At 41.9% G+C, this 19,676-nt stretch overlaps 1 protein-coding gene across 2 annotated transcripts in view; it reads right to left on the bottom strand.

Annotated features, from left to right (window-relative positions):
* LOC136004357 (nuclear factor of activated T-cells, cytoplasmic 3-like) overlaps positions 1–19,676 on the bottom strand; it is a 128,088-nt gene that overhangs the window by 11,854 nt on the left and 96,558 nt on the right. For both annotated transcript variants that reach the window (XM_065660823.1, XM_065660821.1), the window contains one exon: positions 4,011–9,242. In XM_065660823.1, coding sequence (XP_065516895.1) covers positions 9,118–9,242 — 125 coding nt within the window. In that variant the 3' untranslated portion in view covers positions 4,011–9,117. The remainder of the gene's footprint in view (positions 1–4,010; positions 9,243–19,676) is intronic.

The raw sequence follows: 19,676 nt of genomic DNA, 5'->3' as shown, positions 1-19,676 counted from the left end.
CGAAATAGCCATTTTGGGGGAGATGGGAAGCTCTTCTTGCCACTGAAAGGATATTCTATAACTTGGGTTATGCTAAACATTTTGTCTTCTGGATCATGGGAGCCACTCCAGTAGTCTTTGTAGCATATGCAATAATGCTCAGTCTCTTTCCAGGATACATAATTTGGAAAGATTGATATAAAAATAAGCCAATGTTTTGTATTCCCCAAGATCTATGTTCTGGCTATAGATTTCATATTTGTACCAGGCCCTGCAGTATGCATGATTACTGTTCAGATTCAGGATCTCAAATATTTTAGATCTGATCTACTGTGCAGTCACTATATCTTAATATTCTGCTACAAATCTATCATAATGCAGTTACAGCATATAGTTTATTTCTTTTTCCTATATGGAAATATACTATATTAGTATAAATGCTGTTTTATCTTAAAGTGCATTCATGCTGGGATTTTCTTTAACTATGCTGGTGTAGTCTATGTAATGCAAGTATTATACGCAGCTAGAGTGCTTATTGCTCTACCCTAGGAATGCTGCAGTTTATTTCCATGATTGCATGAAAGATATGAATGAGATCCGTACACTCCTAATGCCCCACTTCAGTTCCCATGCTGTTCATCTGTCCCAGTGAGAGTCGTTACTGGAAGCATGATTCTGCAAACTGAAGGGAAAAAGGAGCACTTTGTGGTCTGATCTATTTTCCTCCTTTGATAAGGAACAGTCCAAATACACAGTTTAGAATATCCCTGTATGAATTTACTTTAAATCTATTTCTACAACCAGTAATTCAGTTGCTGTGGTTTTCTTGCAGAAGGAAGTTGTCTTCCACACAATCGAGGAACCTCCTGGATTGCATCTGCCGGGCTGTACCGTCCCTCCAACAGATGTCAGGGTGATTGAAGTCCCCCTTGAGGACAAGGGCGTGCGAATGTGAGGCTGTTCCTATCTGTCTGTAGCGTGCTTCATCCACAGATTCCTCTTGATCAGGTGGTCTATAACAGATCCCCACAATAATGTCCCCCATAGCTTTTCTCCCTTTAACCCTGACCCACAAACTTTCTTTTGACTGATCACCTGTCCCCAGACAGAATTCCATACTTTTCCAGCCTATCACTAATATAAATAGCAACTGCACCTCCCCGCCTGCCAGGCTTGTCTGTAATCTTCCATTCCAACACTCCAGTCATAGGAGCCATCCCACCATGCTTCTGTGATGCCTATTACATCATACCCCTGTAGACATGTACACATCTCTAATTCCTCTTGTTTGTTCCCCATGCTACGGGTGTTTGTATAGAGGCATCTGAGCCAAGCTCCAAATGAAGCTGGCTCATTGGCTGGAGCAGCTGGAATATCTCTATATTTCTCCAAGAAAGGAGCTGGCAACTGACTGGGTATGCTGGGATGGAATGATGCCCCCTTCCCCCAACACATCCAGTTTAAAGCTTTCTTGACCAGTCTGGCAAGCCTCCTACCAAAACCACTCTTACCCCTCTTTGTCAGACCAGCTCCACCAGCCTCCAGTAGACCTGGCCTCCCATGTTTTAGATACCCAAACCCCTGACTATGGCACCACCCTTCTAACCATTTATTAACCTGGCCAATCCTCCTAGCCTTTTTAAGGTCCTCCCCTTTATACTGGAGAATTGATGAAAAGACTATCTGAGCTCCAGAGCCCCTAACCACCTCTCCCAGGGCTCTGTAGTCCTTCTTTATGTTCTCCAGGCTACTGCTATTTATATCACTAGCACCCACACGGATCTCTAGAAGTGGGTAATAGTCAGTGGGTCTTACTAGACCAGGCAGCTTCTCTGCAACATCCCTGATCCATGCCCCAGGTAGGGAACACACCTCCATTGAGATTGGGTCAGGCCGACAGATGGGTGCCTCTGTTCCTTTCAAAGGAGAGTCCCCTACCAGTATGACCTGCAGCTTTTTCCTGGCAGCACCAGGTGAGATCTTCTTTACCAGTGCACCAGCCGTTTGTTTCTGGTGCAAGTGTGTTTCCTCATCAGCCCCCTGCATAACTGGGAAGCAGTTCTGGGTGGGGACAAAAGATTTAGGAGGAAGCCCCTTGCTTTTAATTGCCCTCTTCCTCCTTTTTTTGGTTTTTTTTTCCTGTTTCCCAGCTTCCTGGGTTAACAGCCTCCTTCTTTCCTCCATGAGCTACGGTAGGCACTTGAAGCCCCTGCACAGTTTGGGCCTGGAGCAAGCAGTCCCGCTTCCTCTCAGCTTCCCTGACATCCTTTAGCTTATTGACAGCGTCCCACAGCTCAGCCACCTGCTGCAGAAGGACCTCCACCAGTGAGCCCTGAGTGCAGCCCTGCCCATTGTGCACCCTTGCCTCAGGAGACTAGTGCAGGCTCTCTCTATACTCCGAGCTCTGCACTGCAGCCTCCCCTCTCATCGGCTCTGTCTGGGTGCCTACGCTGGCCACGGCTGGGGCAGCCAGAGCAGAGCTCCCAGCCTGGGTCCTGGTCATACGGTGGGCACTCACCATCCCACTCACCTGCCCACATGAACTACAGCACAAGCTTTCTCTACCCACCCTGTTTACCACATTCTTGCTCACTCATACTCCCTGGGGCAGGTTTTTAACCAGTCAGGGCTGGTGCCTCTCCTCCTGGCTCCGCCCCCTGTGCGTCAGCTGCTTGCATCAGCTGAGTTGCCTGCTCCTGGGCAAGTCCTGTCAAGGACTTGAGGTTCCCTCCATAGCTCTTGCTGTTCTGAGTTGAGGTTCCTGGATGGTGAGCTTCCCCCTGCTTAGGTGTTGAAGGCGTTCTCTCTCGAGCTACCATCATGTTCTGAGAGACATTCTGAGTGTTTCTCTATGGAACGTTTAACTTTTTCTGCAGTGCTTTAAGACTCCAGGAAGAACTACGTTACCAGTGCTTGCTAATGGGTTAAGCTATGCACGGGCAGCTTGAGGTGCTTTCTCTTCTGCTCATTTAGACATGAGCTGCTGGCGTTTTCTTCTGTCTATGACTGTAGGTATTTCTTTGCAGCATACATCAATTGTGCCAACGTTTAACTCGGTATTTTTATGAATAAAGGTGTCAAGTGAAAAATGTCATAGAATGGCTTTTTGGTAGGTAGGGAGGGAGAGCCCTTGTAATGGGAGCAATCACAACACTCTTCCAGCTCTTACCAGGAAGTGTCACAACAATGACAGTAAGGAACAAATAAGGCTGGTTTCTTGCTTTGTTCTTCTGTTTCCAGACAATATTTAAAGATAATAAATGTCAATAATGATAAACCAACAAAACCTCCACTCTAAATTTGCAGAAACAGCTCAGACAACTTGTATAGCTTGACTTCTCTAGCAGATGAATCTTTTCTAAAACAAAATTCATGGCACATAGAGGTCTTTGCAAAACAAGTATCCTGTTTCTATTGCTTCTTAATCTTAAGGTCTGTTCTCTTTTACATGTAACATGTTACTGGTAAGTTACAGTAGGTAACAGTAGGTTAATGTAAAATAATTTGTTTCTTAGAAAATCTTGACAAACTACAATGCTTTTTGTGTGCCAAGAATGATGGATAAACATTATCCTTTTTAGTAGACAGAATAAACTTCCATTACCAGAGAAGTCTGTATGGAAAACTGCACAGTAATTGAAATATATTAAAATACTTTCTTTTCTATGCTGGACTGAGTAAGATGGCCTTTCACATACCTTAATACTTTAATCACTACAACAGTGGCTAGTTCCTGAATATTGTAAATTAATTAAAGCCAAAGGCCAAATAAAAAAGGTGGGGGGACCATTTGGACAAGATCTCAATCCTCCCTAATTGCCTGCAGTGGAGCAAGTGCTGGATTTAAAGTATGCAGTGGCACTGTATGTAACACAAGTAATGTGGTGGAATGTTGTAAGGAAATAATATCTGCAGTAAGAGAAGTAAAAGGCCTTGATTTCTGCCAGTACTTCCTTTGGGTTTGAGTCCTAAATGAACAGGAACTTCTGGTTACTCTTTTAAAGGAACTAACATTCCTCCTCTCCAATTACCTGAAGTTACAAAACAGCGTTCTGCGATGTAGAAATGATGTTTTCACAATGCCTGGAATAAAGTACAGCAGATCCAGGTGTCAGTGTGAGTGCTTAGGGTTAGCCACGCTCTGCTTTATAAATGCCTTGGCATGATTACATTTCCTATCATCTCTCCTGTCCCATCAATCTTGGTGAATCAGCCTTCAACCTATTTGTGTCTGATAGAAGACTTGAATTGACAGTAAAGTATATGCTGTCAATCCATGGATTATTATTAGTGCTGGTATGTGCTAATTATATACTGGGTAATCATACTAGAAAATAAGCTTGTGCTATTTTTAGTAAAACAGATATAATTACTTTGTGTTCATTTACTGGCACTGTAGCCACCCTTTTCTGCTGTATTTATAGATAGGTAAAAAACATTGGTGAAGGTAATCAGTTGGGATGTGCATTCTAAGATAAAGAAGCTAATCCCAAGATGGCCCATGTTCTCCCTGGGCAACATGTAAGAGATCACTGTGTGATTGCTGCTCCTTTTTGTGCTTGGGCAGGTGTGTATTGCCAACCAAAGGCCAGAGCTTCTGCTTCAGTGCTGAGTTTGGAAAACTTGTGTACATTAACAAGGATTCTACAGAGAAGTAAAAGACCCTGTAACCAGAGCTCAAGGGAGATAAAAATATTTTCAGTAGTGCTAATATCATTGAGATGAGAGAGAGATTATAAGGCCTGACTCTACTGTGTCATTCCCAAAGGCATTTCCCTCAGCATTCAGTCGAGATTTGGCAAATTATGTAGAATAATAGGAATTTTACATTTATTTCTGGAACAGATTAACTGCATCTTCCCTATGATAATATCCCTCAGGAATGGCAATTACTGTTTATGATGTGCTCTCTTGAATAGTAATTTCTGGAGTAATTTCTCAGAATAGTTCTGTGATTGTCTAATCATATAATCATAGAATAGTTAGGGTTGGAAAAGACCTTAAGTTACTTTCAAGTAGATCACCAGTTACTGTGCAAGCTGAAATGCTGTCAGCACTGCTGGTCATTATGTGTGTATGGGCTCACTGGTGCTGGCTCAGAGTTGAGCCCTAAACTCTTCTCATATTGCTTCAAAATCACCACTTTTCTAGGGGGAATGTTAAACGGCCCTCACTTCCTATAGCACAACTGCACATAGCTGTTTACTGTTGCATCACAAATAGGGAGTTTCTTCCCACCCTGTGTTTGGGTCTGCATTTTAAATAAAGGACAATGCATTTGCATTCTTTTCATTTATTTGAACGTTATAATTTAAGAGCCTAAATGCAAGTTTTTCCCTTTATTTCTGCAAGTACCACTGCATTCATAACTTACAAAAATGTTTAAAATACAAAATGTACATGAAATTACAATGCAAGGCTCTGTAAACATCTAGAATTTAATCTTTATTGTCCCACATTTTTAAATATAAAACTTTAATTTGAACAATTTCCAAACCTCAAGGAATGACATCCTTTATGAGTATCAAAAATATAATTTCAAAGCTTTGTTTGTATTGGAACAAAACCGTGATGTTATATTAATTCTTTGGTTTAAAAAGGATGGTAATTACCCTGATAACACGTAAGTTTTACTACAGAAATTCAGATTGCTAGTTTGTGGTGATCTCAGAAATCACCCCTCTATCCCCCTGGATGAGTATACTACCACTTAATTTTTTTGGTTTAACATTGACCTTTGACCCTCCTTATAGAAAAGCTACCTCATCATTAAGGCTTTCCTTCAGGATAATCTAAATTATTAAAAAGTTTTTGAAAAGTACTTGGGGAGAAGAAAGGACTTAAGGGTAAGGAAGTGATGTCAACAAAATATCAACAGTTATTGAGTTCTGTGGTTTAATTCAATTTGCATAGAATCATAGAATGGTTAGGGTTGGAAAGGACTTTATGAGCACCTAGTTCCTACCCTCCTGCCATGGGCAGGGACACCTCACACTAAACCATGTTGCCCAAGGCTTTGTCCAACCTGGCCTTGAACACTGCCAGGGATGGAGCATTTACCACTTCTTTGGGCAGTCTGTTCCAGTGCCTCACCATCCTCACAGTGAAGAACTTCTTCTTTTTATCTAACCTGAATTTCCCTTGTTTTAGTTTGCTCCCATTACACCTTGTTCTATCGCTACGGTCCCTGATGAAGAGTACCTCCCCAGCATCCTTGTAGGCCCCCTTCAGATACTGGAAGGCTGCTATGAGGTCTCCACACAGCCTTCTCTTCTCCAAGCTGAACAGCCCCAACTTTCTCAGCCTATCTTCATACGGCTGGTGCTCCAGTCCCCTTATCATCCTCGTGGTCCTCCTCTGGACTTGTTCCAGCAGCATCATGTCCTCATGTTCAGGACACCAGAACTGCACACAGTACTCCAAGTGGGGTCTCATGAGAGCAGAATAGAGGGGCAGGATTGCCTCCTTTGACCTGCTGGTCATGCTTCTTTTGACGCAGCCCAGGTCCAACCAACTTGTGGTTGATTTCTGGGCTGTGAGCTCACACCGAAGCCAGCTCATGTTCATTTTCTCATCAACCAACACCCCCAAGTCCTTCAGAGGTTGTGCACTTTTTATATCACTAAAATTATGTAAGATTAACAGTCTTTCTTTACTCTTGTTATCATACAAGCTAAAATAATGACCCCTGTATTGAAGCTTTTACAAGGCAAATACAAAACTGCTTTAGTATCAAAAGCTTTTTTTTTAAAAAATTTCATTTTTAAATAGGAAAGCATCTCTATGTCTACAGGCATCAAGGTATTTAAAGGCATCAGAAAATTTAGTGCATAGCAACTGCAGATTGTTTGGGCTCCTATATTTTAGGTACAGTGTGAATTCAAGCTACTTGGAGAACTGACAAGGAGAGTCTGTGCCAGTAGGATTAAGGAGCATAAATCCCATATAGTATGAAAAGCTGAATCCTTTTCTAGGTTCTTTAATGTAAATGAGTAGAGGACAGAGTAAAGCACCATTGCTGAGGGACAATTGCAGTATCACACTTTTCAGATTACAGCCCTGCCCATTTTTTTTCCTGCAAATTTGAAAATTTGCACTGCTGAACAATACATTCACAAAAAGGATGCTGAAGATTGCCAGCACACACATAGTGTCCTTGCATTAAGTTATATGAAATAACTATGAAACATCAAGATAGTAGCCTTAGGCTGCACTCTTAAAAGGAAGTACATGATAAAGAGTTATAACTTCACCCGCTTAATGTATGGTCTTCTAAAAAGTTCATGATTCAGATTATTACAAAGATGTAGTTACAACTACTTGTAACTACTATGGTATTGCTTGGGCGATGACTTAAATGTAGGTGTAATGTTGTGCCTGCAAAAGGCTCAATGGAAATTTTTCCCTGTGACTGTCTGCTAAAATGCAACAGCAGTAGAATCTGTTTGCTCTCACAAGTATTAGAATGCAATTTTGGTATCCACTTTAAGACCATTTTACTGTCACTTTAAGAATCTCTGGTAAATTTTCTACAGAAAGACACATGTGCTCCACATATGTTAAACGGCTAAAATGTCTCAAATTGTCTTAACTAGTTTCAATGCAAATACAATTTCTATATTTGGAGATTTTAGAGTATATTTGCTCTTAATTTTCATTAGAACATCATGGCTCACCCAAATGGGGAACTAGAACTAACACCCTCAAGTGTTTTGAGGTTCCATGTATTTCTGATCTTACTTTGCCATGATTGCTGTACCCTGTGTGTTCCATGTTAGAAAGCTTTGTAAGCAACAGTGTCTTCTGGTGGAGGGAAGCATTTGTGGCCTGTGTAGGCAGTTTCAGATCCTCTCCTAGGTTTCTAATCATAGAGGCCTGAGATTTTTAATAACTATGTAAACAGATTGTCTCAAATGTATCATATTATGCAGGTAAGGGAAATGCATCTTTTGAGCACAGCATAAAGTTTACTGCTGCTATGAATCTCGTGTGTTTCTCTGGTAGTTTCTGCTTCCCACATTCACAATTAAACAAGGGAAAATTACACTACCTAATCCTTAATTCACAATAAATTACTTTTTAGCAAACTGATGTTTATAAGCATCTTAAATTTAAGGAACTGTAATTGTCATCTCCTCAGGACTTCCAAGTGGCATGGTCAGGCATACAGCATATGAAAGATACATGTGATCAAACAATTTATTGTATGAAAAACTTGAATGCCACTGAATCTGTGATTTCAAAACTGTATTCTGCAGGGATAACAGGAACACCTAGATCCTCAGCAAATATTGAAATTTCTCCTGTAACTATCATGGCTTTGATGTTGCTGTTCTTTAATCTAAAATCCTACTGCTCAAATTAGATTACAAATGTAACTTTCTAAAAAGCTATTTCAAGAAGGAGCCAGTGCTAATAAAGAACAGGAAGATTATCCACAAAGTTATATAAGTTAAATTTTGGAATGTCCTTTCCCAACACTTTCATGATGGAATGGTCTTTTTGCAGCCTATCAAGTAACATTTTCAGTTTATAAACAAGTGCAAATCTACATTTGGCTTTGCTTCCTATGAATCTAAGAAAGAAAACACTACAGTATTTATATACACAATGGCTTCCATGGCACTGGCTTCAGATGGCAGGTATGATTTGCCACTGGAAGATTGTATTAAAAAAAATAAACAATAGAAGCTTTAAAGGCTTTCCAAAATGACCAGAAGGTGTTACAAATCACCAGTTACAAACTATACTACCTCTAAGGGAAAGGAGCACACTGAAGATGTGTATTAAGTCTTTTTCCACATTCAGTACTGTGAATATTATAAGAGCAAACTAACATCGCCACACATCTGAAGCACTTACAATATAAAAGTATTCTATTTAAATACAGAAAGCAAAGCTTGTTTAACTTTAAAACAGTTAAAATATCTGGTGTAGATTCTGTGTCCATTTTAAGAAGTCTCTTTACAATATTTGAGGAACTATAACTAAAATGCTCTGTCTCTACATCAGAAATGTAACCCACTGAAAGGGCTTTGCAAGGATCCACTGTTCCATTTCATAAAGGCCACAGAGTTGGAAGCACAGTAAGTCTAAAGAGGAAGAGGATGAAGAAACATTTAGTTGTAAGCTTATCTGTTACTGGATTCCATCAGATATTCTTGTCTCCAGAGATCCAGGACATGTATGTGCAGACTGGTTGGCCATTGTTGGTCCGTGTAACACTGGGATCTGTGACATATCTCTTCCTATGATCTCATTCACTAGAAATAAAGGAAAAAAAAAGTGACTGGGTTTATGCTTTCCAAAAGGCAGAACTTATCAGTGTATCCCTTTTAAAAAGAAATATTTCAGTGCTAAGCCTTGATGCAGTTAAGTAACAGAGGATTAATAAGGAACTTTAGTAACAGTTGAGCAAGGGAGGGGGGGGGTGTGTCATATTTTCTCTTAGTATTACACTTTGCACTTACCATAATCCATGTTGGAGAATCCCTAAAACACCAGAAGAAAATAAGCATGTACATATTCATGACAACAAGGTAATTGAAAGGCACAACATAGGGCGGTCTAGTACAGGTTTTCCCATGGAACTCCTCCTGTTCAAGGGTGTTACAGGCACAACAAATACCTCCAGTAACTATTGGCTCTTTCAAGCTACTTATGGAACTTCCTCAGAACTTGGATTAAACTTCTTTTTAACACAGATACCTATTTAATTGGCCAGTTTTCTGAATACTTCCGTTTCTGAAACTGCAGTAAGAAAATCTTCCTTAGTTATGAGTCAGCTTTTTTCCAGTGAAGAATTAAGAGTGACTAATAGCAGGTCACATCAGGCTGTGCGTCTGTGTGTGTGTCAAATTCAGCAGAGATCAGTCAACCGTTACTACTTAAAAGTGATGGACATCATGGTGAATATGATAAAGCAGCACTTAAGTTATCAACAGATGACAATTTTGGAGTGATACACTAAAGCCTGGGCAACTGATTCCAGTCCAACTGACTTTGGAAGATGACAAAGATCCAACTCTAACTATTCTATGATTCTAAATGCAGGTACATAAATGTCCATTTTACTAAATGGGCAATGGTAAGTTTAAGAAAAGGGAATATTTTAAGTGGAGATGAAAATTATCACATTAAATAGTAATGAAAAATTTTAGATGACAACAAAAATTATTTAATAGAAGAGACAGTCATTCCTGTTTGTTGTTTTCCATGACTGAGTGGCAGTAGGTATGCAGTATGTCTTATTCAGCAGGAATATGAATTACAGTAATAAAAGAAAACCCCTGATATGAATTTGTTTAGACCTTCTATAAACAGGCATTTAACGGGATCCTTTTGTTGAATAAGGACCATTCCTAGTAAAAATAAGAAATTTTGTTTTGCTAGATAGCTGTTTCTGTTTGTTTAAAATCTTAGCAGCCTTGGAACCTAGGCTTTCACTCTTCTATTCCCCATTGGGTAGCTTCACAGAAAAATATTGATATACTTCACCACCTTTAATGCTTCCTTCATTTTCCATAGCAGGATTTAGCTTCCTACTAATCATTCCTGTCTGGTAGAAGCATAACAAAATGAATCTATGGGCAGTGTCGATTGCTCTTAATGTTTATAGGGTATTCAACAGTCTGAGCTTCACCTTTTGCTGCAGCACTAGCATGACTGGGTTTGAAAGAAAATGTAGTAATATTGTGAATGCTCTGAAGTATGTATAATGTGCATAAAACCCAACTCTGAAACCAAGTTTAGTCTAGATTATAGAATCATAGAATCATAGAATAGTTAGGGTTGGAAAGGACCTTAAGATCATCTAGTTCCAACCCCCCTGCCATGGGCAGGGACACTTAGTTAGGAAAGCTTTAAAATCACCTTATGTCATGCACCCATATGTAACCATGGAGGAGGTACTTGTTATCAGTCAGTCAATGGCAATGGTGTTCTCTTGGATGAGTGCAAGGACAGCTTGTTAAAAATGCACATTATTGCAGCCCAAAGGTTCAGATGAGCTATGTAGTAACCAACTCCCTTGAGCATCATGAGACTTAAAATTTATTTGGCTTCAAAAAATCTTTCATTCAATGAACTTCACTTTCACTATGACACTGAAAATTGTGTGACTGCAGGTAGGATCCTCATTCAAGTATTTTTATTATGCCAACACAATGTATAAGTAAACAGCTGTTAAAAAACAAGACTTCTTATTTTATTTTTTAAACAGAATTTAGATGTTCACTTACAAGAACTATGTTCCCATCAGTTTCTGTCAGGCACTCTTAGCTTGCTGTAACCACAGGACCTCTCACAGCTATAATCTTTTCTATGTGACTGAACAATTGCTTTGTGCTAATATAATATTGCAGCTGTTCAGTACTACTAAAACTTTGAGTGGTACAATAAAAACCGACATTAAATAAAACCACCTTCTATATTTTGCAATTCCTGGATGGTTACTTCCTTTAAGTTTTGATAGATGACATGTATCTGTATTGGCAACATCAGGGCAAACTGGACTATACTGTTGCAACGCTTTGTAGTTCCCACAGGCAAGGGTGTTAAACTGATCAACATGTAGCCATGTGGCAATAAATCTTCCTTAAAACATGTTAAACTGGGAATACAATAGCTGCTCGTGTGGTGTTTTATTTGCCAAAGTTCTGCAGGTTAGTTTGTGTTGTGTTGTTTTTAAAATAATCATGGGTTTGTTTACAAGAAGCTGTTTTATAGCTCAGTCATACCTCAAAGGCTCCGTCATACCTTCCCTTTTGCAGTTAGAGAACTTTTTTTTGGCAACATTCTTAGCATGTGGCTAAATACAGACTTATTGAATTTATAAGGATTTACATTAGAAACATCTACCACTTGTAAGGGAAATGCAGTGTCTGGTCTTCTTACCAACAGAAAATTCTAGCAGAGTAGTTTTACTTGCCAAAGTGATTTTGTGAGGATTGCTTATTTGTAAACCCAACCAGTGTGCATTTTTTTTTTTAATTATTTTAATGAGTATCTCACTGTGTATTTGTCAGAGCACCATGCAGGACTAAATGAAAGGCCTGAGTCCTGTTTCTGCTGTGCCTGGCAAAGGTGTTCTTTCACTTTTCACAGACCGTAGCCTCCTGCCTAAGACACCTCCCTATTGTATACCTTCCAAGAGTGCCCGTTTCTGTTGTCAGGAAATCTGTAAGCAACAAATGGATGGGGGAAGCCTGAAGGCTTGGGAAGGCTATATGTTGAGAGAGTTGTGGTCAATGGCTTGATGTCTGGCTGGAGACCAGTGAGTGGTGTCCCTCAGGGATTGGTGTTGGGACCAGTCTTGTTTAACATCTTCATCGCTGACATGGACAGTGGGATTGAGTGCGCCCTCAGCAAGTTTGCCGATGACACCAAGCTGTGTGGTTCGGTTGATATGCTGGAGGGAAGGGATGCCATCCAGAGGGACCTTGACACGCTTGTAAGGTGGGCTGATGCCAACCTTATGAAGTTCAACCATGACAAGTGCAAGGTCCTACACCTGGGTCGGAGCAATCCCAGGCACAGCTACAGATTGGGCAAAGAAGAGATTCAGAGCAGCCCTGCGGAGAAGGACTTGGGGGTGCTGGTCGATGAGAAAATGAACATGGGCCGGCAGTGTGCGCTTGCAGCCCAGAAAGCCAACCGTATCCTGGGCTGCATCAAAAGGAAGGTGACCAGCAGGTCGAAAGAGGTGATCCTGCCCCTCTACTCTGCTCTTGTGAGACCTCACTTGGAGTATTATGTGCAGTTCTGGTGTCCTCAACATAAAAAGGACATGGAACTGCTGGAACAAGTCCAGAGGAGGGCCACGAGGATGATCAGGGGACTGGAGCACCTCCCGTATGAAGATAGGCTGAGGAAGTTGGGCCTGTTCAGCCTGGAGAAGAGAAGGCTGCCTGGAGACCTAATAGCAGCCTTCCAGTACCTGAAGGGGGCCTATAGGGATGCTGGGGAGGGACTCTTCATCAGGGACTCTAGTGATAGGACAAGGGGTAACGGGTTAAAACTTAAACAGGGGAAGTTTAGATTGGATATAAGGAGGAAATTCTTTCCTGTTAGAGTGGTGAGGCACTGGAATCGGTTGCCCAGGGAGGTTGTGAGTGCTCCATCCCTGGCAGTGTTCAAGGCCAGGTTGGATGAAGCCTTGGGTGGGATGGTTTAGTGTGAGGTGAGGCAGGGGGGTTGGAACTAGATGATCTTGAGGTCCTTTCCAACCCTAACTATTCTATGATTCTATGATTCTATGATGGTAAAAGTGCTTCAAAGAAAGACCTGCCTGCAGAAGGCAACAGCCGAGATCAAAGCACTCCAGTCTTTGTGGTGCAGCAGCTTGGCTGCTGGGCAGGGTAGTGCTGGGCATGATGTGGTGACAGGCTGGGGGCAAGGGCCGGCTGTCTGATGGGCTGTGCACAACATGCTTGGGAGCTGTGGAAAGGATGAGTTAGAACCTGAGGAGTCCCGAGCTAGCATGCAGGCTAGCAGATGGCAAATGGGTGTTTAAATCAGAAGAGCAGCATTTCTAGATAAGGCTGGTTTTTACAGCCTGAGAAAAACATTGTAAAGAAGCCATACTGGGTATTTACCAAAATTAGGCAGCCTGGAAGTCCTTTGGAACAGCTCTCTGAAGAGCTGCACAACTGAGCTTTAAGGCACCAAATCCTGAGATGCCACCATGTATCTAATCCGGAAACGTTTAGCTTTATAAGAAGGTCATTCTGTGTTTACCAGCACTGGTGTAATTAACTTGTCTTACTGACAGTGGAGTGGCATAAATTAAAGACAAACACTTAAAATGTAAATCACGTAGTCAGTTCCAAGAGTTAAAATCATGCATAGAAATGTACAAGACTGAAGGTAAAACCATACCTATTGCATTTTCCTTTTTGTATTAATTTGTTATAGAGAAAATTGTATTTTTTTAAAGGCTTAAACAAAAATCCATAGGTTATCATTTGAATGCCATATCATTTGAATGACATATTACTTTCTTCCATACAGGGTCAATCACAGAATGTTTAGTGGTCTGTGATTAAAGCTGAAAAGTTAAGAGCATAAACACAGGTTTTCTATAATGTTGTCTAGCAAAATACAAGTTCTTGGGTGACAAACTGGGAGAGGAAATCAACTGCAACAGTCCTGAGCAAGAACAGAATTCAGGCTATAACAATGATTTGCATGCAGCAAGCTCACCACCCTGGACTTCGAGAGAGCAGATTTGACCTCTTCAGGAACCTGCTTAGTAAGGTTCCATGGGATATAGCCCAAGGGGGTGGGGGGGACCCAAGACTGTTGGTTGATATTCAAGGATCACCTGGTAGAAGCTCAGGAGTGTTGCATCAAATTAGAAGGAAGAGCAGCAGGAGGGCCAGGAGACCTCCATGGATGGATAAGGAGCTGCTGAGGAAACTTAGAGGGGAAAAAAAAGAGGCTTATAAAAGATGGAAGCAAGGACAGGCAGCCTGGGAAGAATAAAGGGATGTTGTCAGGTGTCGTGGTTTAAACCCAAACCACAAAGCTTGTTCACTCACTCCCCCCCTTCTTGCCCTCCCCCTGCTCCCGGAGGAGAATCGAAAAGAATGCAACTCCCATGGGCTGAGATAAGAACAGTTTAGTAACTAAGGTGTAACACAAATCACTACTGCTACCACCAATAATAATAACGATAAAGAAAAATAACAAGAGGAAAGAATACAACACCTCAACACCAGCAGACCAGAAACTCGCCCCACTCTCCCCAGCAGAGCACTGACCGATACTTCATCCAACCCTGCAGTCCCTAGCCCTTCTGGGTAACCCCCTGTTACATCCTGGGCATGACGTGCTGTGGTATGGAATACCTCTTAGGCTAGTTTGGGTCAGGTGTCCTGTCTCTGCTTCCTCCCAGCTTTCCCTCCTCCCTGGCAGAGCATGAGGCTCAGAAAGTCCTTGACCAGACCAAACATTTGAGCAGCAACTAAAAACATCGGCGTTATCAGCACTGTTCCCAGGCCAAAAAATCAAAACACAGCACTACACTAGTTATTAAGAAGGAGAAAAATAACTGATACTGCTGAACCCAGGACATCAGGGAAGCTAGGGACCGTCTTAGGAAAGCTAAGGCCCAGTTGGAATTAAAGTTGGCTAGGGATGTTAAGGATAAAATAAAGGGATTCTATAGGTACGTATCAAATAAAAGACAGAGTAGGGAGAAAGTGGGCCCTCTCCGGAAGCTATCAGGAGAACTGGCTACCCTGGATTTGGAGAAGGCTGAGGTTCTGAATGACTTCTTTGCCTTGGTCTTCACTGGCAAAGGCTCTGACTGCACCACCCAAGTCTTGGAAGGCAGACGAAGGGACTATGAGAATGAAGACCCTAGGACAACTGTAGGAAAGGATCTGGTGTGAGACTATGTTAAGAAGCTGAACTTACACAAGTCCATGGGACCTGATGAAATGCATCTGCATGTCCTGAAGAGGCTGGCGAATGAAGTTGCTAAGCCATTGGCCATCATATTTGAAAAATCGTGGCAGTCAGGTGAAGTTCCCAACGACTGGAAAAAGGGAAATATAAGCCCCATTTTCAAGAAGGGGAAAATGGAAGACCCAGGGAATTATAGACCAGTCAGTCTCACCTCTGTGCCTGGCAAAATCTTGGAGCAGATTCTTCTGGAAGGCATGCTAAGGCACATGAAAAACAACAAGGTGGTTGATGACAGCAAGCATGGCTTCACTAAGGGGAAATCCTGCCTGACCAATTTGGTGGCCTTCTATGATGGGGCTACAGAACTGATGGGCAGGGGTAAAGCAGTTGACGTCATCTACCTGGACTTGTGCAAAGCGTTTGACATTGTCCCGCATGACATCCTTGTCTCTAAATTGGAAGGACATCAATTTGATAGGTGGACCACTCGGTGGAGAGAGAACTGGCTGGATGGCCACATGCAAAGAGTTGTAGTCAATGACTCAATGTCAGGCTGGAGACCAGTAACGAATGATGTCCCTCAGGGATCGGTGTTGGGACCGGTCTTGTTCAACATCTTCATCGCTGACATGGACAGTGGGATTGAGTGTGCCCTCAGCAAGTCTGCTGATGACACCAAGCTGTGTAGTTCGGTTGATACGCTGGAGGGAAGGGATGCCATCCAGAGGGACCTTGACACGCTTGTGAGGGGGAGCTGATGCTAACCTTATGAAGTTTAACCATGGCAAGTGCAAGGTCCTACACCTGGGTTGGGGCAATCCCAGGCACACCTACAGGTTGGGCAGAGAAGAGATTCAGAGCAGCCCTGAGGAGAAGGACTTGGGGGTGTTGGTTCATGAGAAACTTAACATGAGCCTGCCGTGTGCACTTGCAGCCCAGAAAGCCAACCATATCCTGGGCTGCATCAAAAGGAGGGTGACCAGCAGGTCAAAGGAGGTGATCCTGCCCCTCTACTCTGCTCTTGTGAGACTTCACTTGTAGTATTGTGTACAGTTCTGGTGTCCTCAACATAAAAAGGACATGCAACTGTTGGAACAAGTCCAGAGGAGGGCCACGAGGATGATTAGGGGACTGGAGCACCTCCCCTATGAAGACAAGCTGAGAAAGTTGGGGCTGTTCAGCCTGGAGAAGAGAAGGCTGTGTGCATTCCTCATAGCAGCCTTCCAGTATCTGAAAGGGGGCTATAGGTTTGCTGGGAAGGGACTCTTCCTTAGGGACTGTAGTGATAGGACAAGGGGTAACAGGTTCAAAGTTAAACAGGGGAAGTTTAAATTGGATATAAGGAGAAAGTTCTTCAGTGTGAGGGTGGTGAGGCACTGGAACAGACTGCCCAAAAAAGTGGTAAATGTTCCATCCCTGGCGGTGTTCAAGGCCAGGTTGGACAAAGCCTTGGGCAACATGGTTTAGTGTGAGGTGTCCCTGCCCATGGCAGGGGGGTTGGAACTAGATGATCTTAACGTCCTTTCCAACCCTAACCATTCTATGATGCTTTAGAAACAAAACAATTTTTTTTTTCTATACTTCCATAAGAACACTTATCCCACCTTTCCTGTTTTCGACTATGTGGTGCATGGGCTATGCTGTCCTAGGAATACAGCTAGAAAGATTTCATATGCCTTTTTGCTTAACCTTAAAAGCCATCCAGTTAGCAATTAGATACTGGAAAACCAAGTTGCATGGCTTTTTTAATACATAACCTTATTTTTTTTATAGAATTTCCTTTCTTTCTTTAGCACAAGTTTCTAGGGGACAGCCGCAGAGCTTGTTCTGTGGTCAGGAATGTGGATCTCGAGTATGTTCTTAAGTGTCTCTATGGTCTGTCCAACAGGTTCATTTGTTTTGTGTAGTTTATACTTCTGTTGCCTCTTTGAAGAGAGCTGATCTCATGAGACTTGAGATGGAGGTGAACAGTTATGTGAGCAGGACCTTGATGCCTTCAGTCTACTGCCTTCTTCCTGCCCCCAGACTAAATTCCTGCCTGTTGGGTATGCTTGGTGCCAGGTGAACTGACTGCTAACCCCATGCCCTGGAGGTCTACTATCACAAGATGAGGAACCAGAAATGCATTGCACACTAAATTTTACACACCTACAATTGTTTTGGATGATCAGTGTCAAGTGAGTGAATAACATCAAAAGTGTTATCAAATGTTTTATGTAGTAACGGGCCAGGTTGCTAATCTTGAAATAATAACTGTATCAGATCAAGAGAGGGGTGGCACACACTATACTGCGTAGAGGTGTGGTGGATTCCTCCACTACAAAAGTGATAACTGCACTTGGAAAACTTGTTTGTCAGAAATGGCATGAATTAAACGCAGTACAGGTTTTTTTTTTATTGTTTCAGTTATATGGGGCTGTGAAATGGAAATTATTTTAACAACTTTCTTATGTCTATTTAACTGACCTCTTTGGCAGTTATCCCAAATTTCAGATTTTCAGCTGCTACCTTATTTGCAATAGTTTCACCTTTTTCTTGCCCAGTGTTTATACATCGTGTAAGCTGGCTGGTAAATTTATACCAATAGTTAAAAATAGATTGTCCAAAACAGAACTGAACATGGTGGGGAGAAATCCTTCTGCTACAGACAGATTAGACTGGACCTGTCAATAATAGCAATACTGTAGTCTTGTGTTGCAAAGGAGTGTTTTTTGTGGTGGTTTTTATTTTGTTTTGTTCTTCCTCTTCTTTGCTGTACTGAAAAGCCCTGGAATTCAGCCGGAGGCTCAAGCCCCTATAACCTCTCAAAAAACGCCATGAAGCAGCACACTAACATCAGTACCAGCAGAAAAACAGAGTAAAGATAACCAGCTCTGACTTCTGGACCTGCTATCAGGCTTGTAAAATCAGAGCAACCACCAATTCTGTTCGACTGGATTGTTCCCACTGTTTTGATTGTAAATAGTGTTCTGTTTGGTTTTTTAAGTCCCTACTGACCCACACACAACAGCCAAGCTACTGAGCTTGACAGAAAGCTGGGCCACAGCCCCTTGGAGGCTTCCCCCTCTCACCTTATCCTCAAAGCCAAGGGCTTTGCCTCTTGGTCACTGAAGGCTCGCTTGGGACAGAGCTGCTCCAGCTGTTTGCTGCATGAACAGTCAGACTGGTCCTGAAGATGTCTCTCATAAAACTTGCAATTTGCAATCCAGACTTCTAAGCACCCCACAACACAACATCTAATGCTTCTGGGACATCAGGGACAAGATGTGGGCATGTAAGAGATATATATAGTAGCATTTCTTTATTTCTGATGGCTTTCTAAATATTCTTACAATTAATCCACCCTTTTAAGACTGTTTTTAACACTATGGAGCAAGCTTTCATGGAATTGTGCATTTTAAATTTAAGACAGCTTTAAATGAGAACAGTTCAAAGAGCTTATCCCTGTATGTATGGAATTAGAGCAGGGTTTTGTCCTTCACTTACACTAATTTCCAGTCCTTTAACTGATTTTCTTTAATCGCAAGGTCTTCCTGTAGAGATTTCTAGACAGTTTGGGATTATTTCACTACTTTCAATTGCTGAGCAGCAGCAGTGTCACATCTACCAATTCCCAGTACCCTGGCTCCAAATAAGATTTAAGCAAGAGGTTATATATTACAGTTAATATTTCAACTGTTGCTTACTCTTTCAGAGCTGCTGTCTGGCATATCATCTATCTGAGGGGAATAGTCACTGTCTGTTGATCTGCTTGTTCTGAAACTGTTTTACTGACACTTAAAGGGTGGCTACAAAGCAGATGGAGACTCCCTTTTAACAAGAAGTCACACATAAAAGACAAGGGGTGATGGGCAGAAGTTCGTTACCACTAAAGAGATTACAACTGGACATGAGGAAAATTTTTCACACTGAGAACAACCAGCCACTGGAAAAATCTCCCTAGGGAAGTGGTGGATTAATCAGAGAATCATAGAATAGTTAGGGTTGGAAAAGACCTTAAGATCATCTAGTTCCAACCCCCCTGCCATGGCGTCATGGTTTAAACAAAAGTCATCCATAAATCATGCAGCTGTTCACTCACTCCCCCCCCTTCTTGCCCTCCCCCTATACACAGACAGACAAAGAGGAGAATCGAAAAGAATGCAACTCCCACGGGTTGAAATAAGAACAGTTTAGTAACTAAGGTATAACACAAACCACTACTGCTACCACCAATAATAATAATAATGATAAAGGAAATAAGAGGAAAGAATACAACACCTCACCACCAGCCAACCAATAACTCG

Source organism: Lathamus discolor, chromosome W (assembly GCF_037157495.1).
Source record: "Lathamus discolor isolate bLatDis1 chromosome W, bLatDis1.hap1, whole genome shotgun sequence".
Lineage (NCBI taxonomy): Eukaryota > Metazoa > Chordata > Aves > Psittaciformes > Psittacidae > Lathamus > Lathamus discolor.
The sequence above is the reverse complement of the archived record's forward strand: the minus strand, read 5'-3'. Positions and strand labels throughout refer to the sequence as shown.